The following is a 25,909-nucleotide window of genomic DNA, read 5'->3' as shown; positions in this document are numbered from 1 at the left end:
TGCACGTAGAACAAAATTTATATCGCGCGAGCCACGTTAAGGAGCGTTCAGGTAACTTTTTAGATTAATTTTTATATTTTTATATTTTTAAAAATAATTAGTAAAATATAACTCCATTTAATATTAATACAGTTTGACAAAAAAGTAAAGTCCACTCCAGTCTAGTCCAGCTTGTCGTGATTTAAACCAGTTTTTCAGAAGAATCAGATAGAGAGAGAAGTCGATTTTTGTATCGGTTCGCTTACCCGAATCTGCTAACCTGAAGTGAGAAACCCGCTAGCGTGGGTCTTTTCTTTCGCATTGTTTGTATTTATACAGTCCGCCATAATGTCTGGAAACGAGCCTTCAACGGGTGAATCTTCTTTTCAAGGGAGCAAAGACGATTGCAGCAGTGATGAAGAAGATTACTATGTATTTAATGGCCATTTTGCGCCGTACCAAGGCGAGCCCTTAGCTTCTAGTGAAGACGGCGATAACAATGGCGGCGGCGAAGATGAACAAGAAGACGAAGACGGTATTTTGTCCTCCGTTTTAGAACAACGTTTCGAAGGACAAGTTCCTTTAGAGAATTGGTGAGAGCTCATAGTTGTGATTTTTTTATTTTTCGATTGAACCTTCAGGCTTAAGTCTAAACATTTCTGTTTACAGGTGTACGTGTGGAAATTGCAGTGTTACACACTTAGCTGGGGCGCGTGACGTTAGATGCTGTTACGAAATACTCCAGACGAGAGGGAAGTTTACATTTATCGGTCTCGATGCGGAAGGCATTTTGAACCATCCCGACTTTTCTCCATTAACAAACCGTACTTTTCTTGAAGCAACAAACTGCGTATTTATTCCTCGTCCAAACGCCAAGCGGAATTTCACACCTTTTGTAAGCACACACTTACCATTCTTTGCTCACGCGAGGACAAGGCACATTCTTGCTGCTGTACACCATCTTTGGTTGGCACAGCATCCCTCTTTAACCATCGCTTTGTTTGAAAGGAAGCTAGAGTCTTCTCCGAGATTTAGACCGAGTCGCTGCTCAAAGTTTGACAATTCAAAGTGCACGGAACACAGTACTGATATTTTCGATGGCTGCCACTTTGCCCGTTGTCTTCGCATGAAGCGAACCCATTTCTCGCGAGTTACATCGTCACGAGGAAACATATGCATCGATAGGCCCTCTCTTCTGAAGTTATTATTACAACTTACATTTCCGGGCCCACCAGCAACACAGTACTTGCCCAAAAACTTTTTTTACAAAGCTTGGTGAACGAGTTTGAAAACGTGGAAGTCTCTTCGTTGTCTTTTTGGTAACCACCCTATCTCAACAATATCTTTAATGTTGTTTACACACCATGCTTCAGGACGGGGGCTTCTTAACACTTTCGCCGCACTCCATGCTCACTTGGGGTTTACTCGGAGTTCTGAGATGTATACAACCAGTGACGTCACAGTATTGTTTTGACCGCGCCAAGATGGCCGCCAATTTTGGGCTCGACTAGCTGAGTTTAAAGGGCTAGAAGAAAGCTTTCCGCGCTCCGTTGGACCAAAAAAAAACTCACAGCGCTTGTTAGTAAGGTTCAAACTTTATTATCATGCAAAAATCTCACATACGAAAATTTCGTTTCATTGGTACTTTAAGGTCCCGGAGTAGGCCTATCCACGAAGACGCACAGAATACTGACATCAATATTCATCTATCCACAGTTTCTCGAAAAAGCCCACTCCAGGCTTTTGTCTTTTTGTTTTACTTTTTCACAATCTTATCCCTTGATTCTGTTTTTTTTTTTTTTCGAAACGTGACAATCCCTGACCCACATTGCATCATCTTAGTTAACAATAATAATAATGGTTTATTAACAGCGTATCCCCCTGGTGGCTCTTCACCTGCTAAAAACTACTAAAGTAATTTACGAACTATTAAAAAATATCGTTTAAAAGATAGGCATTAACTTCTCCCCAGTACTATAAAAAATTATAATAATTTACAAACTATTCACAAATGTTATTTAAAAGATAAGCTTTAACTTCTCCACAGTACACTTAAAAATCATTACAGTTTCTATTATTTGCCGGGAAGGACATTAACTTACTTGGCAGCAGAGTCTTGAAAAGTGCCCCTCTCCATTGGTATAATTACTCTTGTTGCTGCTCGTGACCGCAAAGAACGCAGATGTTTGACTGTATCTAATGATACATTAGACGGCCAGCTGGGGGCGTACAAAGCTTGGTGAACGAGTTTGAGAACGTGGAAGTCTCTTCGTTGTCTTATTGGTAATCACCCTATCGTAACAATATCTTTAGTGTTGTTTACATACCATGGTTCAGGACAAAACTGGCAGCTACCAGCTGGACCCGTTGTAAACGCTTTAGTTGAAATTCCGGCAAAGGGTAATAGACAGTGTCACAATAATCGAGTTTTGACAGCACCAGCGACTCCACTAAGTGCTTTCTAAGTTTGTAACCAGCAAAGTTCTTAAGTTTCCTTATTATTTGTATTGTTCCGTAACAACTCTTGCACGTGCTCATCCCAATTTAGGTGCTGGTGGAAATGGACACCAAGAAGCTTACTCACATTTACATATTCTAATGTGCTATCCGAGATTGTGATAGCAGGTCGGGTTTTATCTAAATCATGTACGTGTGACATTCGGCTTGTGGATAGCAACATCGTCTTAGTACAGTCTTCTTCGAATTAAGTGCTAGATGGGAGTCGTTAGACCAAGAGCTCACTGTGTTTAGTGTGGAGTTAAATTCTTGCGCACTTCTTTGCAGCTCAGGGGCAGGACAGCTGAAGTATATTGTTGTGTCGTCAGTGTATTGAAATAAACCAATTGAGGAAGGGAGATGATCTTTCAGATCAGAAATATAGAGGTTAAATAACATTGGGCCAAGGATCCACCCTTGTGGCACACGAAAGCGTACGTTCGCCGATTCGGATATACGATCATCGATCTGAACGAAATGTGACCGGCCACTCAAATGGCTATTCAACCATCGCAGAAATGGCTTCGAGAAACCAAGCGTCGATAATTTAGTTATAAGGATCTTGTAATTCACTGTGTCGAGCGCTTTAGAGAAATCGGCTAGCACCATGAGAGTAACTTCAACTTTTTTCATCGCTTTAAGTAAATCGTCACGGATACCCATTAGCAATGTGCAAGTCGAGTGTCCCTTACAATAGCTAGAAATCTTATCGCGGAATACTGATTCAGACTCACAAAAGGTGTTCATCTCATTCTGCAGCGCGACAAGTTTATCAAGGACCTTTGAAAGTGTCGGGAGAATTGAAATGGGACGAAAGTGTTCCTCGGACCTCGGTTGATCAACCTTAGGAATTGGACTGATTCTCGCATTTTTCCAGGCCTTGGGAAAATAGTATTTCCAAATACAGTTGTTGATCATAGCTGTGAGGGGGCCAGCAATTGAATCAGGCGTCATTTTGACGAATTCAACAGGGATGCCATCATGATTAGGGCCAGTGCACGTGTCAGATCTTAACGATTTCAGTATCCGCAAGACTTCATCATGGGACACCTCTCGGAGCTTGAAATTAGCGGGGTTGTCATCAGGTAGAGATTCAATTAGTTCATCAAGACAGAAAGGTGAGTCACTACTAACAGGTAAAGTTCTCTCCACAGTACTACCAAAGAATGAGTTTAACTTATCGGGATCCAGCCGCAAGGGTAGCTGGTTAGGCATTAATATGCGGTGGATAATACGCCACACCACCTTCGGTTTATTAGAGGATAACACATGCGCTATAAAGGTCTCGCGAGCTCGACGAACAGCTGCCTTTAATTTGTTTCTAACGTCCCGAAAAAGTTCCCAAGACACCTGAGAGCCATTCTGGTGGGCCTCCTTCCTGAATTTGTTTCGCAGCTGTTGTAGTGACCGTATTTGGCTGTCGTCCATCCAGGGTGCTGGTGGCCGCATAACTCGTACTCTCCGGAGAGGGACATGTTTGTCAAGACATCCCTTGAACATACTGTTAAAAGAATTCCAACTGTTCATATGAATCATCAGATGAGTATACAATGTTCAAGAGGGAGCGTATCAAATTCACTAATAAATTCATGTTCATGGAAGGTTTTCATATTCCTGATATATTTGTAGCGCGGTTGGTACCGATTAACACGCACATTTATACAAGCAAACGGAGCATCGTGGTCGCTGACAATACTGGTAGGAATGACATCAGAAACAGAAATGGAGTGAACATTGGGTAGTTAGTAATAATATGATCAATGAGTGTTCGAGAGGTCTTAGTGACTCTAGTCTGCTTCGTAACAATCTGCTCGAGCCCAAACATGTCTATTATTGCTGTACCGTGTAGTGAGTGAGTCAGGGCGACCGATAAGGTCAAAATTAATGTCGCCTGTAAAAACCACCATGCCATCCCTTGTTGATGTTATACGACAAAGCAAGTCCTCGAAGCAATTTAGCCAGTGGGAGGCTGTTGTCAGTAGATCTGACTTGTAAATAACACCAAGCAACAGTTTACTATGTTTGTTCCTCCCAGGGAGTTCCAACCATAGGTGCTCCAGGTCCGGTTGAGTTTTTTCAATATCAAAAAAATACATGAACTTCATATATTCCATTGTATCTGAAAACGCCTTCTGTAAACAACTTTCTCTTTCATGTAGACACCGACTCCCCTGCCTTTTGTAGCTACAGGATTGCGAAATTCTGTAGCGTACCCACCTCCTGACACGTAGTCAAGCAGTTCTTTCTGATCTCGACCATGACACACTAAGTAGAGCGACGTCCATTGGATAAGTCTTCATTGTCAGTAAAACTCATTGAAGGTTGACGTCATTGCTTGAGTATTCAGATGCATGATTTTAAGATTACTGCAATGGGAGTTGAGGATTTCTTGAATAATATCGACCAAACTTTCGTCAAAAGAACTTTCGTCAAGGTGGAACGCTAGGATTTGCGCTTCATCCAGTTCCCGCTCGGCCTGTCAGCCATCCACGGAACATTATGAAACCTTGAAAACTTCAACGAAACATGGCAACAGCATGTACAATACCTTCTCGTGTCTCTGGATATTTAAAGTTTTAGTCTCCTTCCCGTGGGCTTTGTAGGCTGCCTAATTTTAACCCCCCCTACCCATGGACTAAAGCCAATCGACAACTGAGTAAGAAACTTGAAGGAGTATGCCCCATCAAACTGATTACTCCTATTTACAGAGAGACTTGTAAGCGACGTATCTCGTAGAGCTCCCAAAGATTAACCCGCCTTTGTCTCGTTTATCTTCTAGGTATCGTTGCGCAACAAAAAGACATGAAACCAAAGAGAAACAACGTGTTTATTTTAAAAAAGGACCGCATAACAGCCAAAAGAACGTGCCCGTGATCGCCAGAATGGTGACACCTAAAAAGCATTAATTTACAATCAGTTGCGACAACCAACGGGTCTATGGGATCAGATGTACATAATAACCGCCATTCGTTGCATATGGTGAATTATAGAAGCCATACGAGCTTTCCTGAAAGAAACAGGTAATCACAAAAATAAAAAGACTTTCTGAGAGTAATAAGAAAATTGCAAGCATCTTTGCGAACATTTCTCATTAGGGGTCTCGTCGTTCAAGAATCATCCTTTTTAGACGTGAACTGGTTTTGCAGTTGAGTAATTGTAGATGAAGCTGTGGCTCCCAGGACGTTCACTAAACTAGTAGGGACCTCAAGAAACCACGACGGCGACGGCGACGAGGACGTGGAAAAACAAGAGATCTAATTGGCAGAACAATAGCTCAGCACGTGTGTTTTGAAACTTTGTACATTTCTTAGCCGTCCTATGCAAAACAAAAACGTGAAATCGCCAAAATTTGCGTCGTCTGCGAACCGAAACCGCGACGGCAAATTATTTTAATTTCCATTTGGAACTCAACGGCTACTTTATACGTCATGCTGAAGTTGAGCTGTGGCGCTGTATGAGACAGTAAGCTCCTGCAGCCATTTTTGAAATTCTAACCAAGAGTAGAAATTCATTTTTTAATCGAAGTCTTCCTTGGCGTCGCCGTCGTGGTTTCTTAAAGTCCCTAATAATTTGCCGAGGTCACCTCCTTCGAGATGACCTACCTGCAGATAAAACTTAAACACCATGGCCCTTACTCCTTCCTGGGAGAGTAATCAAATGAACACATAGATTCCAGCTCGCCATAGACCACTTTCATAAAGTGGCTGCCGGATTAATGTTATTTTGTTTAAATTTAAATTCGCCCTTCTGGCCTCGCTTGAGACTATGTATTCTTTTGAATTTTGAACTGGAGAACGAGGCCAGAAGGGCTAATTTAAATTTAAACAAAAGAATATTAATCCGGCAGCCATTTATGAAAGTAGTCTATGCGTCTGTTCAGTAACAGATCACAGAAGACGTCAAAATGTGGTAAGAACAAAACACAGCGTAGGAAGGGTAGGGAGGGTAGGGAGGGTATGGAGAGGCTGTGGTAAGAACAAAACACTGAGGCACAAGAGGCGCAGCTGAGTATGTCACTGATGTTCTTACCACATCTTAACGTCTTCCTTGATCGATAACTGAACAGACTCACGGCAACAATGGAGAGTAGTGAGGGTAGGGAGGGTAGGGAGCGGTTCTACACAGGCTACATCGAATCTCTTTGTTTTATCAGGAAAGAAAAAAATTCCTCATGGTGACTTCATGTATTCGTTTGTCCTCCAATAGATCGTTAAAACCAAACAAAATACGCGTAGAATTCGGCTATGAAGATTCAGCCAAGGGATATTGAGAAATAGAGGTTATAGAAATCCTCTGTTACACGGTTGAATATTCACTGTTGTGAACTACTAGGTGCCCGTTGGCAGGATCAGGCGCATCCTGATTGGTTACCCGAGAGGGCAAGATGGGCCCTACTTGCCCGCCCGGGATTGCCCGCATCGATCCCGCACATGAAAAAAATTGAATTAGAATTACGTTCGGAATTCTTGGACAAAGTCGACGATGGAAACGCAACAAGTGGCAGAAGATACAGTTCAACCCCTATTAAGCCGCCACCCTCGGGGAAATGGAAAGTGGCCGCTTAATAGGGGTTCGTCAGGAATTGGTCTGAAACTTTCGTAAAACGTCCATGTATTCAAATACAAGCATGCTTAAAGGCTTTTGACCTCTGCTGGACACAATAAAGCGTTTAAAAATCGCATGCACAAAACCAATTCTAAGAAAATGCTGAGATAAGGTCACAGCATGAATCAGTTACATTGAAAAGTTAGCGACATGTAACGACATGGTAATATTAATTCAGTGATTAATTGAATAAATTCAATTTTAAGAAAATCTGACCGGCGATGAGGTCTCAACAAGAACCAAATAACACACATAAAATTCTCGATATTGACAAAACTATCTATCATCCATGTCGCAAAAGCACAAGATTGTTACTTAAGATAATCCTGGACACTCGTTTGTCGCTTTGGAGCTCGAAGCGATTCAATAAACGTGAGTTTAAATGTGTTTAGCAATCGTTGCTGTCTATTTCGGATTCTTATCTGTCATCGCCTTATCACAAACAAATCCAAAGCACGCTTATTTAATTTGGGTTAAAAAAACATTAAAAACCTCCATCGGGACGACCAAAAGGTGGCCGCGGGTAGCTTAATAGGGGTGGCCGATTAATAGAGTTTTCATTTATAGTATTTAACTGAAAATAATTTCGGGACTTTAATAACTGGCTGCTTAATAAGGGGTGGCCGCTTAATAGGGGTTGGACTGTAGTCAAAAACAAAAACGACTCTCGTGAGTTTGTTGTGTTACAAACACAGTTGGCTTTCCTCCCGGCTCTCGTAAACAAGTTATTCTTAATTCTTAATAAAGCAGAATACTTTTACAATATAATAAATCCTCTATTAACCAAGCTTGTTCGGTCAAGAAGGCTACATATCAGCCTGGTCCTTTTTTGGCGTTTTTATGGACCTCAACTTCGTCTCGGTCCATAAAAAAAATGCAGAAAAAGATCCCGGTCAATATCCAACCATCTTGACTTAACGCTTGGATAATAACGCATATATGCAATTGTACATAGTTGTTATTCAGTTGTATATACATATGAAGTAAGTAGCTGTAAGAAGTCCACTGGAAAGCTTTCTCTAGATATAAACCGTGAAAACGATCAATAAGTAATAATAAAGCGGCATTGAGGAGAGTGTTGGGAAAAAAGAAATGGTAGTATCTTTATAGATCATAAAAAGAATATTTGTTTAAATTTTTCCGTGATTTCTGTCATTTCTAAGCATTAACCGCTCTAGCGGCGTTGACAGGAAGCGTACACAAGCACTACAGCTATTTGGCAAATAAATCTACTATATCGACAAAATATTTCATACCTCAACGTTAAAATACTGAATTTTATTTAAAAATGGTTTATCGCTCTTTATGGATACCAACAACATTCCTCGTAAAATTCGAAGTAAAAGTCTCTCTGAGCAAGGAGAAATTTGCCATCGGGGCATTCAGAGATGCTTACGAAGCCACAGTTATAGCTGGCGGATTGCAGCCTGGAGATAAGTATGTCCTCAAGAAATTTAAGAAAGAGCAAGCCAAGGAAGTGGAAAAGCTTTTTTTTAGCATTGAGAATCACACGAGAAAGATGGTCCAAATGAACTCCCTAGCACGAAATTTTGCCGTGAAATTTGGCCAGGATGCACCTGCAGAATTTGGACAAACTTTCAGCTACCCTAAAGTGTATCTTGGGAAGCTCAATGGCGAGTTTGTAACCCTGGAGAGTTACTTGAATGGGACATTTCAAAAGTACATTAACAACACTGGTAACATCTTTGGTGAGGGAAGCGAACTAAGCACGAAAGCTGAAAGCTTTGTACATTATAGCTACGTTGCATCAGCAAAACAACTGATGATTGTAGACATACATGGTGTAAATTATGCACTTTGCGATCCAGAGATAGCAAGTTCGACACTGCTGGCTAGAGACGATACGATTCTGTTTTGTTCCGGAAATCTCTCAACAACAGCGGTCGAGGAGTTTCTTAGCAAACACACATGTAACAATTACAGCCTGTTACTTAAACTGGATCAAGTGGTTCACGAAGAGGATAACTAAAACATTGCCCAAATTAAGGCAGATTTAGTAAGCTGCTGTCCAACCAGTTCTGTCAACTCCCACTAAATGCAGTTGGAAAAATGCTCACTTTTTTGGTATGCCACATCAGACTTATTTTGAGCAATTACTGTTGAGCAATTTTGTGAGTTACTGTTGCAATCTGGTGTTTTGCCTGCAAGTTAAAGTTTTAGTTATAATGAACATTGAAATTAATTGATTAATTAGTTAAAAATTGTTGACATGTTAACTTCCATGGATTTAATATACATGAAGAACACGTCAACATCTCACCTGTTATGTTCCCTAAGAGTGACCAACATCTCATTTCTCCTTATGTTCGCAATGCTGTTCAATCATGACAAGTGTGGAAATTAGGGTGGGGAAAAGTTTTCATGTTGATTTTTGGAGTTTCAACTTTGAAACTTAGCTAGGTCGTTTTTTAAATCGATGTCATCTTCTCAATCGCTGTTTCTGATCCTTACCCTCGTCATATTGGAATTGGAATCGAAATGCATTTTGGTCTATGGCACATCTAGGCCGCGAGCTTTTTTTTTTCTTTTAATTTTTTTTTACTATGGCACTCCTAGGCCATACTCTTTTATTTTTATTTTTTTTATTTATTTATTTTTTACTATGGCACTCGTAGGCTATACTAATTTTTTTATTTTTATTATTATTTTTTTACTATGGCAATCACAGGCCATATTAATTTTTTTTTAAAAAAAAAAAATAAAGATAACTAATAAAAAATTAGAATTATCTAAAAAAAATATAAAAATAAAAAAAATAAAAAAGAAACTAAAAAAGGAAAAATTAAAAATTAAATAAATAATAAAAAAATTAAATAAATAAATATAAAAATTTTTGGAAAAAATAAATTAATTCATCAAATACCTGACATACTTGCCTGTAGATCAAATTGATCATGCAATAATTTGGTTATTTTACAGACCTTGGAGGTTTCGAGTACATTTCTAATTTCTGTCAGATAAAATCAAGTACAATCCATGGGGTTAAGCGAAAAATTTTGGTATCAGCTCAAACGCTTCCATTGCTTGGAGTAAAAAACTAATCGGCGTTCAACAACTACCAGACAGAATAACGAATTAACGATCAGAGCTGATTGACGTCAAAAGTATCAGAAACAGTTTCTTCTGTACTTTCCATTCCAGTTGTCCTTAAATTTTTCCATTAAAAAGGCTGTCTTAACTTATAATTACTTTTTTCCTTTTCTTGTTGCTCAGAGTTTTTACTTCAACGCGTCTGTTGCAGAACGCCGACTGGATTGCGCCTATCAAGATCCTGCAAGATTGTATGTCGAGGGTGCTCTGCATTTGACGGGCGTCGCTAAAGTGTGAACCACAGATTAGAACCCATGGCCAGCAAACATAAAATACATATTAAGGAAAGAGAGACTATTGGCGATACCAGAGATTTAGATTAAGCTGACAGGAAATAACGGCAAAAACACACAAGGGAAAAATGACTTCAGTTCGATCGAACGGAGAGTCCGAACTCCCAGCTGAATTATCTTTGTTCGCGTTTCAGGAGTCTAGCAAACCTACGTGCACTTTACAAATAGGCTAAATTCTTATGGGTATTGTACTACTTACTTCTCAGCAAAGTGAACAACAACTGCAGCGAATTATGGCGAAATCAAAGACAGATTGTTGAAATGCTACCTGTTCGGCTCGTTTATTGACACTCCCAAACTTACATATTGCGTCTGACTTCTAATGTATCACGCGACTTGGAACTTCACCCGAAGAAGGAACGGGTAGATGGGTAGACTAGAATAAGGGGTGGGGGGAGGGGGGTGGTCTCTGTGCTACGTCGGCGAAGAAGTAAAGTGCATCATTGATTTTTGAGAAGGTACAGGTATCAAAGTAGTATTTGATAAATGTAAACTAGGCTGTTTGTTATCTGAATGTATCAACAAAGTTGAAATGGTAAATTGGCCACCGATACGGTTATAAAAGCTGTCGTTTCGAGCGTTAGCCCTTCGTCGGAGCGAATGTCTAGCTTTTGTTTAAATTTAAGTTAGCCTTAATCTGGCCTCGTTCTCCAGTACAAAATTAAAAAGAATTCATTATCTCAAGCAAGGCCAGAAAGGCTAATTTAAATTTAAACAAAAGAATATTAATCCGACAGCCATTTATGAAAGTGGTCAATGGCGCGTGGCGACGCCCTCTGCCAGGCTGAGTGTATTTGGTCAAGATGGTTACGCTCTGACGCGCTTTTATTTAGCTTCATTTAATTTGCCAATATCCACGAAGACGCACAAAATATTGAAATCAATATCCATCGATCCATCAGTTTGTCGAGAAAGCCCACTCCAAGCTTTTCCTCTTGTTGTTTTACTTTTTCACAATCTTATCTCTTGATTCTTTTTTTCCCCTTTTTTCGTGGAAACGAAACATTGAAAACTTCAATGAAAGTTGGCAATTACATGTAACATGTACAATACTTGGACTGCTAGTAGCATAAGATGCTAATTCTACTAGCACAATCGATAAGGGCACTCCGCTCAAAACGTCAGCTTTTCAATTCTTTGCGGTGGCCAATTTACAATTTCAATTTAGTTGATATTACTAAATTACCTTGTTACCCCCACTGACGTTGCACCACGGTTTCTTTGGAACTTACCTCCTTTATACGTCAAATTCCTTTGTTTTGTAGAATCAGGGTAGTAAAAAATTGTCATGGTGACTTCATGTATTCCTTTGTCCTCCAACAGATCGTTAAAACCAATTAAAATGCGCGTAGAACTCAGCTTATCAGATAAACACAAGGAGACAACTTTATGAAATGTAGGACGTAAATATTGTATTTGGAGAAATGGAGGTAGTAATAAACAAATCATTGTAAAATGAAGCGTCACTGCATTTTATTTCTGTGTTTTATCGTATCGCTGAACCGTCCAAAACGCCTTTCTTCAATGAATCAGTCTCGACCATTCCCCGGTGGGGAGTCTGGGACGGGGAAAGAAAACACTGGAAACTTGCGCTAGGTGACCGCGCCAGATAGAACCAAAACAAGATGGTGATCGGCTTGTCGGTCTCTTAATGATTACGATTTTTCTCCGACTTCTGATTCGTTTTTCTATCACAGGAACCATTTTCCTTCCTCAAAGTGAATGCCTCAATCTATTTGGAAAATTAAGAAGCAATACATACCTTTTATTCTGAATTTGAAGTGACAGTATAGGATTTTAGTGGTGATCATAATTTTCGTTGCTGAGTCATTGGCTTGGCTAGGAATGGCTTCGTACTTTGACGAACATGAACTTACTGACCGAACCAGCAATCCAGATTTCTTCCTTGAGCTTGCAAGGTATTTGAATGTCATAATTATATATCCAAGGCTTCTATAACGTCCTAAATTCTTGAAAACCTCCAAAAACTTAACGAATAAATTACCCACTAACCAAACGACTTGTTTTTGCTACTCTAAATTTGGTTTGACGAATTAAGTTAAACGTTTGACCCAATGGCTGAACTTTACGCGACGAGAATTAGTTCTGAAAAGGAATGTGGCTGATGGCAGTGAGTGATGTATTGGGAATACCACAGCAGAAGACATCATGAGAGTCAAACGAAGGGTTCTTTGTGAGTTGAGGTTTTCCCGTCAGTTTTGCATCAATTTTACCGGGATCTGATGTGATGTTATAGCATATGACATTACAGGGAAACTGGCTAATCAGCACCCACATCCTTTATTTATCATTTATCATTTTCCTCATATGTGTATTACATTACAGAATGCTCCTGTCTCCAAGTGACATCCTTGAAATTTCCAGGTAATTTCCAGTTAGATCTTGATCAACTTATCTAGCTTTATTTTTCTGGCTTACTGTAGTTTGTGAAACAAAATGAAACGAAAGGAAAACTCTGTAGTTTGTGAGACAAAATGGAAAATCTGTAGTTTGCGAAATGGAAAATCTGTAGTTTGCGAAATGAAATTTCCCAGTCAAAATTAAATTATGGCGGGAGATTATCCCTGCGATGACCTTTGCATACATTTGCTACGTAGGAGACCCTTGCGTTACATTTTCTAACAGGTCAGGCGAGTCTAACTTCTGGTCGAGCCATAGTGGGTCGAGGGTCTTATGTCGAGGTCGAGGGTATTTAGTCGAGGGTCCCTTTTTTGTTTTTGTTTTTCTTAGCCCATGTTCCTTGTCGAGGGTCCCTTTCTTCTTTTTCTTGGCAATAGAAAATACGAGTCATCGCATTGCGTGAGACCGGATGTTGACATTGTTACAAAATCAAGGCAAACTAGTTCTGTTAAAATAAATTTAAGTTGTTCAGAGTAATTTTTGACATTGTTTTATCATTAAGTAGTGGTAGTGCATTTTTTATACTGATTACTTTCAAATTCAATAACTATTTTTGTTGAAATTAAATTACCCACTCTTTTCTATTTTTGAATCACTTATTTCTTCATTGGAGGTGATGAAAATTTTCCGTTTTTCCATCCAAGGGAGGGTGCAGCTACACGTTGGCTAAAGTAAACCTTCAGGGAATACTTTTTCTTTGTGCAGTTGTTTATTTGCACAAAATGTTAAAACCAGAATGGTGGAAAGTAAATGAGAAACCTATTCCTTTGAATAACGTGTGACGTTTGTGGTAAAGATATACATGTATGTACTTTCCAGTGGAAGTTCTTGGGTGGTGGTTTTGTCTAAATTTTCAGGCAGACTGCCCCCATAAGAGTATTGACACTTATTAATATAAACGTGGTATCGTCAAGGCGTATAAAAAGAGAAAAGGCCTCGCATCCGGTTCGTGTTCATCGTTAAAACACTACGGACAATTAAAATTCTTAAGGGGTGAGGGCGAGCGGAGTACAAAAAAATATTTGCGAAAGGGAAAATTGAATGAAAAAAAAAAATCCATGCATGCCAATTAACCCTGAAACATATCCATGCTATGGCCAAAAAAATTCATACGAGAAATGATAACGAAAAAAATTCCCGCATTTTGAAGTCTCCCTACCCCTCCCCCCCAAATAACTTTTCATGCATTACATGGGGACTCTGACCTGGCGTTGTTTAGTAGATGCAGTGATAAAGTCCTTTGGCAAACTACAGATTTTCCATTTCGTTTCTTGGCTGATATAGCACAACAGGTCGACGTTGTCAGCCAAAGAACCAGGACGCGGACAGTGGACGTGATTTTCAAGATCGCATTTAAACTCAAGTCAATTTATTTTAACAAAACTAGTTTGCCTTGATTTCGTAACAACGTCAACATCCGACCTCACGCAATGCGATGACTCCTATTTTCTATTGCCAAGTAAAAGAAGAAAGGGACCCTCGATTAAGAACATGGGCTGTGAAAAACAAAAACAAAAAAAGGTACCCTTGACTAAATACCCTCCACCTCGACATAAGACCCTCGACCCTCGATGGCTCGACCAAAAGTTAGACTCGCCGGACCTGTTAGAAAATGTAACGCAAGGGTCTCCTACGTAGCAAATGTATACAAAGGTCATCGCCAGGATAATCTCCCACCATAATTTAATTTTGACCAGGAAATTTCATTTCGCAAACTACAGATTTTCCATTTTGCAAACTACAGATTTTCCATTTCGTAAACTACAGATTTTCCATTTCGTTGTGTTTCATTTCGTTTCGCAAACTACAGTAAGCCTATTTTTCTTGAAAAAAGGAGGTTGCATAAGGGCTCAACACTGAAGATAGCCAACTAGCCACAGACTAGTAGCATTTCTTTGGCCAATGGTTTTTTATTTCCACTTGCCAGTTTGGCTAGTAAAAAAACTGAAATAATTGTTGTAACATCTACCAGTAAGTTGTCACGAGCCACTTGGCTAGTAAGTTGAAAAGTTAGTGATGAGCCCAGTGCATAAGATTTTGTTTGGTATAACCCTCTCCTGTAATTGTTCTGTTTTTAAAAGTAAAGCTTGACTCTGCTGTTTGGAAAACTTCCTGAATTTAAAATGTGGCTTGATTTGTTCATGTGATTGCATACAACTAGATTATTGGGCAACTTTTTTTATATTGGGTACTCTAGATACACAAAGATATCCCCTGGACAATGGATGGTACAAATCAAACCTCTTTCAAATTAATTGTTAACCTGTAACTGTCTCAAACCTAAACATATACCATCCAATGTATATGACCAGTATAAATCTTTTCAAACTAGTTTTAATTTTTCTATGTTTCAGATCTATTTCAACCATAATCTGCAACAAAGAAAACAGAAAGTTAACTGATATGTGTTTTTTTTTTTAAACCCGGTGTTTTGTTTAATTTTATTTGGCAAATAAAATTAAACACAACACTGGGAAGTCCACTGGTGGACAATCTAAAGCTTTCGTGTTCAGGGAGATGGAATGAATAGAAATTTCTCCCACCACAGATTTTGTTTCAGTAAATACACCTGTAGGGATTTCATTAATTTTGGAAGTAGGTGTATATTAGGACATAAGTAGGCAGAATACAGTTCAGCGGTAATCAAGGCAGGTTTGTCACCAGTCTTTCTTCTGTCCATTTAACTTGGTGCACAGCAAACTGATTGAGCTGTCAATTGAATTTTTGAAAAACATTACAAAAATCACCCAACAACCAAAAAGGAGACAAAATATATATAAAAAAAACACCTTTATTGATGACTGTATTTTAGAATGTATTGAATGTTTTCCAAAAAAAAACTGCAAAAACCGGGAGGTGGAATGGCCTTAGTAGCTGACTCCATTATGGAGAGTAGCTGCTGGAATTCGCCGGTTGCCAGCTTCTTATGAAATCCCTGAATACATGTATTCATACTGACCTAAGTTTGAGGATATGAACAATCTTTGTAGTTTGCATTTCTCACTAACATTTTATTTAATCCTGTACCAAAACCCTAATATTAGCATTTCATATTCTCAACACTGTTATCTTTACATTTCTTTTGGTACTGACAAGGAGAATTTCTTTGACAATCAGGAGCTCCTTCAACTGGTGATCATTTCCTTTATTCTGACTGGTGACCTTAACTTTTGATTAAGGAGAATATTGTAAGGAGAAATTACATACCAATCATTCTTAAGGGTAAAAGAGTTCATTTAAGCTTTTTTGTTAAAATAGTTTCTCTCTAATTGTGTATTTGCCCTTTGTAAACAGAATGGCATTTGATCAGATTCAAGCGCCACCGGCTTCTAAAGAAGCTGTTGAATCTTTACCATCCATACCTATAACTACAGAACATGTTGGTAAGTTGTTGAGTGTGTAGATTTGTCCCTACTACCATTGTTTTATTATACAGTTGAACCTTGATTATCCAGACCTTGACTATGTGGACCTCAATTATCTGGACTTTTGATTATTTGGATTTTTTTCTCTGTTCCCATTTTTTTTTCATGAATATTAATGAGCTTTGACCTTCAAAACTTAAAGAGGTACAAAAAGTCTGGAAGAGTGCTTTTAAAACAGCACATTACCTCCACCTTTAAAAGATTGAGTGCTCACAGACAAAAGCATTTAAAAATGTGTTATTTTTATTTCCTTTGTTTATATTTATTTATTGTCTCATTAATATTCATATTTTCTCTTATCCAGAGTCTCGATTATTCAGACTTTTTACCCAAGTTCCATTGAGTCTAGATAATCGAGGATCAACTGTAATAGTGTCTCTGATTGATTTTTCAATGGGTGGTGAAAAAGTCTTTGTATTTCTGAGGTAAAGATCAGTCTATCAGAGGGGAGAATTAATGATAAGATTGTTATGAATATGTTCTTTCAAGAAGAAAGCTTATTGTTTATTTCCTCTCTTTCTAGTTAAAGGTTTCTCGTGTCCCATATGCCAAGTGGAATTCAAGGTGAGAAATTTGTATTCTGTTACTCCACAGTGTTAGGTAATTAGGTTAGTCAAGCCAAGAAGGGTCCAATGTAACATTTTCTTAGGTAAAGGTAAAGAACCCTATCCTACTGACACGTGGGCCAATGTGTTGGCCAATGTGTTGGCTGACACACGAATGACACACTACCAGCGCATCAGCCAACACACTACCAACGCGTTGGTAAGATCAATCAACTCATCACCCAATATGTCGCCCAACACACTACCGATGCGTTGTTGAGATCAACCAATGTTTCGGCCAACACACCACTGACGCGTTGGCAAGATTGATGGTATAATTAATGAAACTTTAAATCGCTACTATTTTGAGGACAAAACACTACCTACACATTAGTTAAATTACACCAGTCCTACAAAATGGACAGTACCGGTAACCATTGTATCAAACATTATTATCCTCTTTTAATGATGTCAGATTGGTGAACTTGTCAAGAAACTTCCTTGTGATCATATGTTCCATAAGAGTTGCATTCTTCCATGGCTTAACAAGGTAACGGTCACATGACTTATCAGTTACTTTTAAAACCCTTTGACATCTAAAGCCCAGTCTACATGAGCAATTTTTATGTGGCAACTGTATGTGGCAATTTTTATTTGCCCGTGTAGATGGCTCGACAAATATTTATTGTTAATTTGCATCAATAATAACTTTTGCACAGTGGATATGCTCATGGAAAGGAAAAAAGCAAGATGGTTAGAAGACGTGTTGCAGCTTTAGGCGCATTTGTCACATTTTATGTGGCGTCTCATCTACACAGACAATTTTTTTTATGTGGCAATTTTTATTTGCCAGATAAAAGCTAACACGCCAGCTTTTCAGCAAATGAAGTTGTCACATAAAAATTGGCCATTTTTCGTCATCTACACAGGCAAAGAAAAATTGCCACATAAAAATTGCCATATAAAAATTGCTCATGTAGACGGGGCTTAAGAGTGACCCAACATTTATTTTCTCCTTACGACATCACCTCAGAATCAAACATCAAGATCATGAGAATCAAGGAAATGATTCCCCACCTGAGAAGCTCTTGAATGTTAAACAAAATAATTCTCCTTGGCGGGACCGTAGGAAATGTATAGGGAACAGTGCAAAGAAAATCGCAGATTAACAACTTTTTGCTTCTTTATTATTATATTGAACAAATAAATTCTGTCTGTACAGTAAAAGATCACAGGTGACGTCAAAATGACATCAGTGACATATCAGTGACACACTTGGCTTTGCCTTGTTTGCCACTTTTTTGTTTTTACCACATTTTGATGTCATCAGCGATTTTTACAAACAGACTTATAGCAACATGAGGTAGTGTTTTCTTTTAAAGTGATTGCCTCTCCATGGAGGAGTACCATTATAAGGGACATGATATTTTAGTGTTGCTTGTAGGGAAGTCGTCACTAAGGTGATGACTGTGGGAAAACATTAGAGAGATTTAGCACCATGTTCAGGAGAAATCTGAATGGTAAAAGTGACCATGGGACCTTGTTTTTCCTGCCAGTTTTTCATGTTTACCGATTGCTCTTAGTTGTTTCTTTGCAAAAGTAACCTGTTTTTCTTTGTCGTTTCTTGGCAAAAGTAACCTGTTTCACGTTTGCCATGCATGTAAGACTTTCTTCACTTTTTCTCAGACAGGGTAGAAGTTATTTGCTAGAAAAAGGGCACCAAAACTATTCCTTGTAAGTCATAGAAGGGTGCCTTCAAATCCACCACGACGTGAGCTCACGCAAAGCTGAAGCAGCAAGGTTCATGCTATTTTACGTGAAATGTGAAAGGGCAAGCTGATGTTTGTTATTTCACATAAATGCGGTACTAAAATCTCTCTATTCATTAAGCGAACATCCTGGGTTTTTCTTAACCCCCATCAACCTTAGTAAGGGGCTTTACTATTAACTGGCACACTTTATTTTAGACCAACAGCTGCCCAATGTGCAGGCATGAACTACCTACAGATGACCCTAAGTATGAAGAAATGAAAGTTTTAAAGGTGATATGCTCTTTGACCAACTCAATGTAATTCAGCAGAAAGCAAATTGTCTTGCATGCAAGGCAAAAGCTCATTCCAGTCTGCATGAAGCAACAAGGAGTTTTGTGCCTCTCTGGGTATAGGAATTTTTGCTCTTAAGCATTTTATTTGACTTCCCAGACAATTGGCCAAACTCAACACACCAGTGTTAGACTGTGGTGGGGTGAACAGGGGGATTAAAATTAGAGTAAACGGCATTTTCCAAGAGAGCTGCCACCCGGGAACTTTAAACAGAGAGCCTGGTCCCTGTTACATGTATATCTAGTAAAGAAGCTGTCTCAAACAACATTCAATTAGATCAGCATGAGGCTCTTAACAAAATTAGAAGCTACATAATAGCAATTACATATTCTGGGAACTCCCAAAACAGAAGCATATTCTTGGGGTTGTTTTGATTTGGATGGCTGAGACCATAAGATTTCCTTCCTTTGTGATTGCTTCTGACAAATGAATGGATTGAATATTTTGCAACTTGGAGCATTTTTAGAGTGTTTCTGTGACTAGATTTGGTTTGGCTGTCACGACCGACTGATCCAGGTTTTGAAGCATATAACAACGTTGTCTATTCTCCCTTGCGGTCATGAGCTCTGAGATGACTCACTAGTCCAATATAAGAGTGGCAAACTTTTGGACACTTGTGGCATGGATAGCAACCCTGTGCTAGTAAACGTTCTTTGCAGCAGCGACGACGTTCCCTCAGATCTTCTATTCTATTCAGATCTTCTATTCTATTCAGATCTTCTACTCTATTCAGATCTTCTATTCTATTCAGATCTTCTATTCTGTGACTACCATCTAGGATTACATACATACATAGCCTTTATTAACGTGTCTAGTCATTCTAATGCCTGTAGCAAAATAAACTCAGTTTGTTAGTTATCAAATGTTCCTCAGGCCAGATAGGAAGCAATAGGCTGTGAAACGTATTTGATTGACTCACTATTCTCAGTGTCCTACACTTGTAAAACTCAATATCAAAGATTTGTTTCTTATTATGATTATTGATAAATTTTTTGTTATTTCTCTGTGCAGGTGAAGGAACAAGATCAACACTTCAGGGTGGAAACACTTCATGATTCAATGTTTTCTTGACAAAATCAACTACCTCACAGTTGTGTAGTTTATATATTCTATCAATTGTTAATAATGTTATGGAAATGTTCTGGCAAAGTGCAAAGCTAACTATTACAGATTGAAATATCAGTCTCTAACTCTGTTGGTTCCAAATAGATATACTAATTGATATTAATTAATTTCTGACACAATCACAGTTAATTAAAAAATTCCAGCCGGCTTAAAGGCTTTACTATTCCATCCATTGTTAAGGATATAACCAAATCTTTAAAAATTACTCTGACTGCATCAAAAATCATCCAGATTTAGAATTCCCTTGTCAAACATTTTGTGCCTAAAAGTTAGAAGCATTTAATTTTTTCAAACACTCTCACCCCAGAATGGAACATTAATGTCATGACAACAAAGGAAATGATAGCAAACTCAAGAAGCTTTTAAAAGACAACTCAATCTCCTTGTGAATACCATTATCCCTTTCACTATCATGAGTGACCAAGACAGAATTTCTCCTTAGAACTTCAATACAATATCAAGCAGACAAGTGATGAGAATAAGAAAAAAATTTAATTTAGGGGATCATTAGTTGATCTGATACCAAATTCTTTAAACCAACATCATAAGAATTCTTTGGCAGACAGTAAGGAGAATTGCTGATGAGATCTTGGGAGGAAAAGGGATAACTTATTGGAAATGGATAGAGAATAGGATGGAGAACGTACATACTGACGATACAGTGAAAAGGGAGCTATCTGACTTCTCTTCCCAATCTTAATGTTTAACTTTTATGAGGATTTCATTTAGAGTTTAAAAAGGTCTCTTCCTTTTAAACTTTTGTGAGTGACACATGACTGAATCTAAATCAGTGCAGGAAAAAAACGAACACTTGCTTGCTCTATATAACTAACAGTGGTGCTGTAGATTGTATAAATGTTTTAACTCAAGCTTAGCAAACCACACAGTAATTATTATGATTAAAACCAATTATGTATGTAAAAAAAATAAAACAATTGAAAAAAATTAAATTTAATTATAACATGTACCACACAGTGACGTTATTCTCTTTTGTCAATACACAGGGAGCCCAAGGTCTCTAGGGGAGGATTTTATTTTCAGGCTTTGTATGAGAGTTTAGGCTCTGGGAACCCATGAATGATAAAGCATGTAAACTCTAGCCTTTGGATAGTGTTGCTTTTGTTATTTTTGTTTCCTGGTAGGGATTTCTGGATATTTTGTTGAGTTATAACTGAGCTCTCGTCCCACTACTGCCTGTACAATGAAGAAGGAAAGCTCTCCCATAACATTGAATAAAGAGGGCAAGTTTCTAAAGAAACTGTGGTGCTGCGATGGTGGGGTAACAAGGTAATTTGGTAATATACCGAGTTGAAATTGTAAATTGGCCACCATTAAGAGTAAAATGCTGACATTTCAAGCATTAGCCCTTCATCCACTCTGACGAAGGGCTAGCGCTCGAAATGTCAGCTTTTTCACTCTTTACGGTGGGCAATTTACAATTTTAACTTAGTATATTATCAAATTCTCCCATACCAAGCTTTGTGATATCATTCTCTCCTGGAGAGCTTGGGCTCCCTCTGGTCAAGAGGGAATCTTTGTGCTGTCATGTCAGTACTTTTAAAAACCTAAGAGTATCTTTATTGTGGCAGGGGAGGGTTTGGGGTGAAAATCTACTGCTTCCCATTCCCTGCCTTCCTATCAGCTACTCTTTATTTAGAAACAGTGATGAGTTATGTGTGACAGGTGCTTCCTCAAGTTTTTCTATGCACCAAGGAGGAAAATGGCCATTAAAGAGCTTGAACTTGATAGTCTGCAATTCGCCAAGGAATTCCAAATGCAGAGATTCCAAGATTCCCTAAAACTGACTAATTGAATTGAAGAGAAGGAATTGGGGACGAGTACTACAGATCCAATATGGCCGAAACAGCTGCGAAAATGGAAGAGAGTGATACTTCTCCAAAACACGAAGCCAGTAGTGGCGATAAAGATGCGCACGATACTTCATATGAGTCTAATCCAGAATACCCTGCTGGAGGACTAAAATCGGAAGCTTCAGGCGGAGAAGTGATGTCTTTAAAGGACTGCTGCAGGGATGCCTTCGCCAAAATAACCGAATATTTGAACGGCGAACTAGCTGGTAAGCAGAATCCATCCATTCAAAAATGTTCAAATGATACGAAATGTACTGTTTCCGTAGCAAGGAATATGTGGCTACTTAAGAAGACATTTTAAGGAACTCATGAATAAAAGCCCCATGTCGAAACTATTTTCAACTGTGAAGCGTATGATTGTCTGGTTATTAACCCTTTCCACCCAAGCTAACATCAACTGGTATGTATATTCTCCATGCTGCGCTCTATACATTTGCTATGGCACAAACAAGAAGAATTTGTCAAACGATCAAGAGTTTCTTTAGTTGGTGATAATTTTCTTTATTCTCGTGACATTAACATTTGATTCAGGAGTAAAACTTTAGAGTGGAATTAGGTGCTCATAATAGCCATTCAGGAATTAAGAGTTAAGCTGTAGATCTGGGTGAAGATATTTACATATTAGTATAATTTCAGAGCTATGCAAAGAGTTTCCAGCAATCTGATTGGTCGAGCGGTTCCTTATATGATGCTATATAAACCACTCCACGCGGTTTATATAAAATGTTAATAAATGTTACAAAAATGTTATGATTTTAGAAATTTCTCTGTTGTTCAGCTCTGAAATTATACTAAAACAATTATTCGCCTCAGGTTCGGTGAATATTGTCGATTATTAAAAACTAGATAATTGGATAATGCAATTCAAGACTTGTTATTGGCTCAGCCATTATGGTATATGAGCCAATACACCATAATCTAATTTCTGTACATTGTTAAATCCGGTTTCTTCTCACAAAGTAAAGTTGAGAAGATTTGTCTAATATCTTGGGGGTGTTTTTTAATAATTTAAAAACAATTATTCCACTCTCGCTTGTTGGATATGAGGTGATTATAGCCAACGAGGCGCTACGCTACGCGCCTCGTTGGCTATCTATTATCTCATATCCAACACGCGCTTGTGGAATAATTGTTAAATAATCCCGTCGACTTTGTCTTGGGGATTATTCGGCGATATTCACCTCGCCTTCGGCGAATAATTGTTAATTACAAATGGGGTACAATGTGAACCCAAAAGGGTTAGGTGGGGGTAGTGTTAGTGGATATCTTCCCACATCTTTCAGCCTGTGAGTGGATCTTCATCATGAGTGCCTTGGAGTGACATTCTCTTTTCTCTAAGGAAAGTATAAGGCCTTCTTGACGCATTTAAAATCTTTCCACAGATGGAGAAATAGGCATCCTGCAGAGCTGACCGCATATCTTTTCTGTTTTCCCAATTTTTTTTTTTTTCATAAATTAAAACAGCCAACTTTTCCCAAGGTATATGGGGATTTTTGTATCTATTCAACCTGATTTCTGGAAAAAAGTGGCTATAGTTCTTTCAAAATTTTGGTTTGCACCTGATGACTTCAGCTTATTGCTAAACATTTTAAGTTTCTACCCCAAAAATTACTCTGAACATTTGCTCATTTTGTTCTGTTGCAAGGTTCAATACAGGATTATGTTCTTCTTGAAAAGCTGAATAAGTTGACAATTACAAAGTACAGTGAAATGACAGACACTGCCAAGACACTCATCACAGTCATGGAGGAATTAGACAAGAAATGTAAGTTCTGCAACATTGTTCCCTAAATCATCAGTTTTCAAAACTCTCCGACTTTTCCTGACTTTTCCCCAATAAATTTAAAATAGTATGTGCAGAAATTAAATTTAGACATGGAGTAAACCTTCCCTTAACTAATTTATTTTCCATGTTTGTATTATGGTTTAAACAAAAAAAATATATATATGATTGATTGATATTCTGGACTTAATTAACCTAACCTATGGCAACTTTGTGTAACAAAGTGAGTAACATTGTAAGAAAGGAAAAATAACTTCCAACAGTGAAATAAGATGTTTACAAAATTTCCCTCCAAGATAAAAACCTGGAACCTTATTTGGAGCAGATTGACAAGGTAGAGGAAAGTGTCGCAAGCCTTGAACAAGCTGCATACAGACTTGATGCTTACTCTAAAAGACTAGGTAAGTATCATGGGTGGATGAGGTTGGTCTTTCCTGCTCAGGATTGGATGGCTCTGTGTAAAGGCTGCATGGAGAGTATTATTGTAAGCATGTTTCCTGGCAGGTTTTTGAGAGAACCAATCAACATTGATGTATGTTGGCTATAACAGGAGTCTTTTAACCCTTTCACTTCCCAAGATCTCATAAGTAATTCTCCCAACTGTCTACCATATAATTCATTTGTTTGTTTGTTTGGAGAATTTGGTATTAATTCAACTAATAATCTCCTTATTGATATTTTTATTTTTTCCTGTCACAAGTCTCTCTTGATCAGGGCTTGTCACTAACGGTAGCCAACTAGCCACAGACTAGTGGAAATTCAGTTTTGGCTGATGGTTTTTCGATTTCCACCTGCCAGTTTGGGTAGTAAACAAACTGAAATTGTCATAACATCTAAAATTTTATCAGCCACTTGGCTAGCAAGTTTAAAAGTTCGTGTCTAGCCCTGCTTGACATTATGTTGACTTTGTAAAGAGGAGTTCTGTCTTGGTCACTCATGGGAGTTAGTCATCCCACCATACACCAGAAACACCTGAATTTTTCCCAACTAGTGAAAGACCTAGAGTCACTAGAAGAGTGGTGGGAGAAAGGGTAATCATAATCAAAGTTTATTGTCTTTACATGGGGCATGGTTACCCGTATTGCCCGAGGCAGAGGCTCATGTATGAAACGCAAGACAACAACCCACCCATCCCACTCCAGGGGAGGACATCCATCACACATTAATCTCTTGCGTGGGAAATTAATGTCTCCTACCCCTAACCCTGCAGGAGACAGGACATCCATTGATTTGTCCCTATCCGAGAATAGAATATCTAAACCATTTCTTGATATTATAGAAAGGCAGCATATTCTTCTCAATTATTTTAAGACCTTGAGTGTTGGTCTGGCTGGGGCTCGAACCCTTGACCTCCCGCACATCAGTCCAGCGCTCTATTGATTGAGCTAACCAGGCGGCGGTTAAAAGGAAGGGAATAGATAGTACTTGCTGGTAAATAGCAAGGGACAAAAAGAATCCTCTGTCATGCGCATAAGGAGTAGTGCTCATCAGAAAGTTAAGAATACCATAGCTCTATTGCTCCATTTTTTAAATTATTCCCAGGGCTCGACACTAATGGTAGCCAACTAGCCACAGACTAGTAGAAAAATTCAGTTTTGGCCAGTGATTGTTGATTTCGGCCGGTCAATTTGGCTAGTAGGTAAACTGAAATTGTTGTAAAATCTAAGATGTCACTAGCAACTTGACTAGCAAGTTGAAAAGTTAGTGTTTAGCCCTGCATTCCTATCAATTAAAAAGCTGCCATTGGTCTGGAAAATGATAAAATGATGGAAAGTAATAGCAACATTTTTAAAATTTTCCCCTGGCTTTTGTTTGCAGAGGCTAAATTCAAGAAATTGGAGAGAAGGTGAAAAGAACTATGAATGTTCTCCAGGACAAAGAGTTAAAACTGGTTGTGTTAACATAGATTATTTTGGCAATTTATAGAAGAAAAGAGATAACCGGATATGGGTGAATTGGTGGAGGATTGGAAACCAAAAGTGTTCAGCATTGTCACTAAACAATATTTATAATTATAAAATAACCAAAACACTGAGTGCACTGATTGGTCCCACATGTATTGTGTATTACTCTGATAAACTTTTAGGAAATTGAATTAAATTCGATTAAAGCAATAGACTGCACTTTTTATTGGTTTACGCAGTAACAAACCA

At 38.4% G+C, this 25,909-nt stretch overlaps 4 protein-coding genes across 7 annotated transcripts in view; all 4 read left to right on the top strand.

The window, feature by feature from the left end:
- Nucleotides 1-4,076, top strand: part of LOC148738119 (uncharacterized) — a 4,630-nt gene extending 554 nt beyond the window's left edge. The window contains exons 2-4 of one of the 4 annotated variants that reach the window (XM_088748615.1): nt 1-51; nt 371-572; nt 649-4,076. The exon at nt 1-51 is cut by the window's left edge and continues 84 nt beyond it. In XM_088748615.1, coding sequence (XP_088604741.1) covers nt 1-51; nt 371-572; nt 649-1,258 — 863 coding nt within the window. In that variant the 3' untranslated portion in view covers nt 1,259-4,076. Of the gene's footprint in view, nt 52-318; nt 573-648 lie in introns of all 4 variants that reach the window. The other 3 variants (XM_088748617.1, XM_088748616.1, XM_088748618.1) reach the window with 3 other exon arrangements.
- Nucleotides 4,077-6,423: 2,347 nt separating this feature from the next.
- Nucleotides 6,424-11,952, top strand: LOC148738118 (alpha-protein kinase vwkA-like). The gene has a single exon (XM_088748623.1). The coding sequence runs from the start codon at nt 8,369-8,371 to the stop codon at nt 9,068-9,070; it is 702 nt and encodes a 233-aa protein (XP_088604749.1). The 5' UTR covers nt 6,424-8,368; the 3' UTR covers nt 9,071-11,952.
- Nucleotides 11,953-12,099: 147 nt separating this feature from the next.
- LOC111341009 (E3 ubiquitin-protein ligase RNF181) lies at nt 12,100-21,069 on the top strand. The gene is made up of 7 exons (XM_022947940.2): nt 12,100-12,403; nt 12,831-12,869; nt 16,200-16,288; nt 16,854-16,894; nt 17,351-17,425; nt 18,843-18,917; nt 19,989-21,069. Exons 1-7 carry the CDS (start codon nt 12,330-12,332, stop codon nt 20,046-20,048), a joined length of 453 nt encoding a protein of 150 aa, XP_022803675.2. The 5' UTR covers nt 12,100-12,329; the 3' UTR covers nt 20,049-21,069.
- Nucleotides 21,070-21,852: 783 nt separating this feature from the next.
- On the top strand, nt 21,853-25,870 carry LOC111341012 (biogenesis of lysosome-related organelles complex 1 subunit 2). Its single transcript, XM_022947942.2, has 4 exons — nt 21,853-22,179; nt 23,619-23,738; nt 24,053-24,157; nt 25,575-25,870. The coding sequence occupies exons 1-4, from the start codon at nt 21,957-21,959 to the stop codon at nt 25,604-25,606; spliced, it is 480 nt and encodes a 159-aa protein (XP_022803677.2). The 5' UTR covers nt 21,853-21,956; the 3' UTR covers nt 25,607-25,870.
- Nucleotides 25,871-25,909: the final 39 nt, after the last annotated feature.

The sequence above is a fragment of the Stylophora pistillata genome, chromosome 2 (genome assembly GCF_964205215.1).
Source record: "Stylophora pistillata chromosome 2, jaStyPist1.2, whole genome shotgun sequence".
NCBI classification, from domain to species: domain Eukaryota; kingdom Metazoa; phylum Cnidaria; class Anthozoa; order Scleractinia; family Pocilloporidae; genus Stylophora; species Stylophora pistillata.
The sequence above is the reverse complement of the archived record's forward strand: the minus strand, read 5'-3'. Positions and strand labels throughout refer to the sequence as shown.

What these genes read in the sequence shown, in the direction of transcription:
- LOC148738118 (XM_088748623.1), top strand. Translation starts at nt 8,369, where the DNA reads ATGGTTTATCGCTCTTTATGGATACCAACAACATTCCTCGTAAAATTC.
- LOC111341009 (XM_022947940.2), top strand. Translation starts at nt 12,330, where the DNA reads ATGGCTTCGTACTTTGACGAACATGAACTTACTGACCGAACCAGCAAT. An exon ending in TATAACTACAGAACATGTTG is followed by an intron (nt 16,289 to 16,853) that starts GTAAGTTGTTGA and finishes CTCTCTTTCTAG; the next exon opens with TTAAAGGTTTCTCGTGTCCC. An exon ending in TATGCCAAGTGGAATTCAAG is followed by an intron (nt 16,895 to 17,350) that starts GTGAGAAATTTG and finishes TAATGATGTCAG; the next exon opens with ATTGGTGAACTTGTCAAGAA.
- LOC111341012 (XM_022947942.2), top strand. Translation starts at nt 21,957, where the DNA reads ATGGCCGAAACAGCTGCGAAAATGGAAGAGAGTGATACTTCTCCAAAA. An exon ending in TTTGAACGGCGAACTAGCTG is followed by an intron (nt 22,180 to 23,618) that starts GTAAGCAGAATC and finishes TTCTGTTGCAAG; the next exon opens with GTTCAATACAGGATTATGTT. An exon ending in GGAGGAATTAGACAAGAAAT is followed by an intron (nt 23,739 to 24,052) that starts GTAAGTTCTGCA and finishes TTTCCCTCCAAG; the next exon opens with ATAAAAACCTGGAACCTTAT.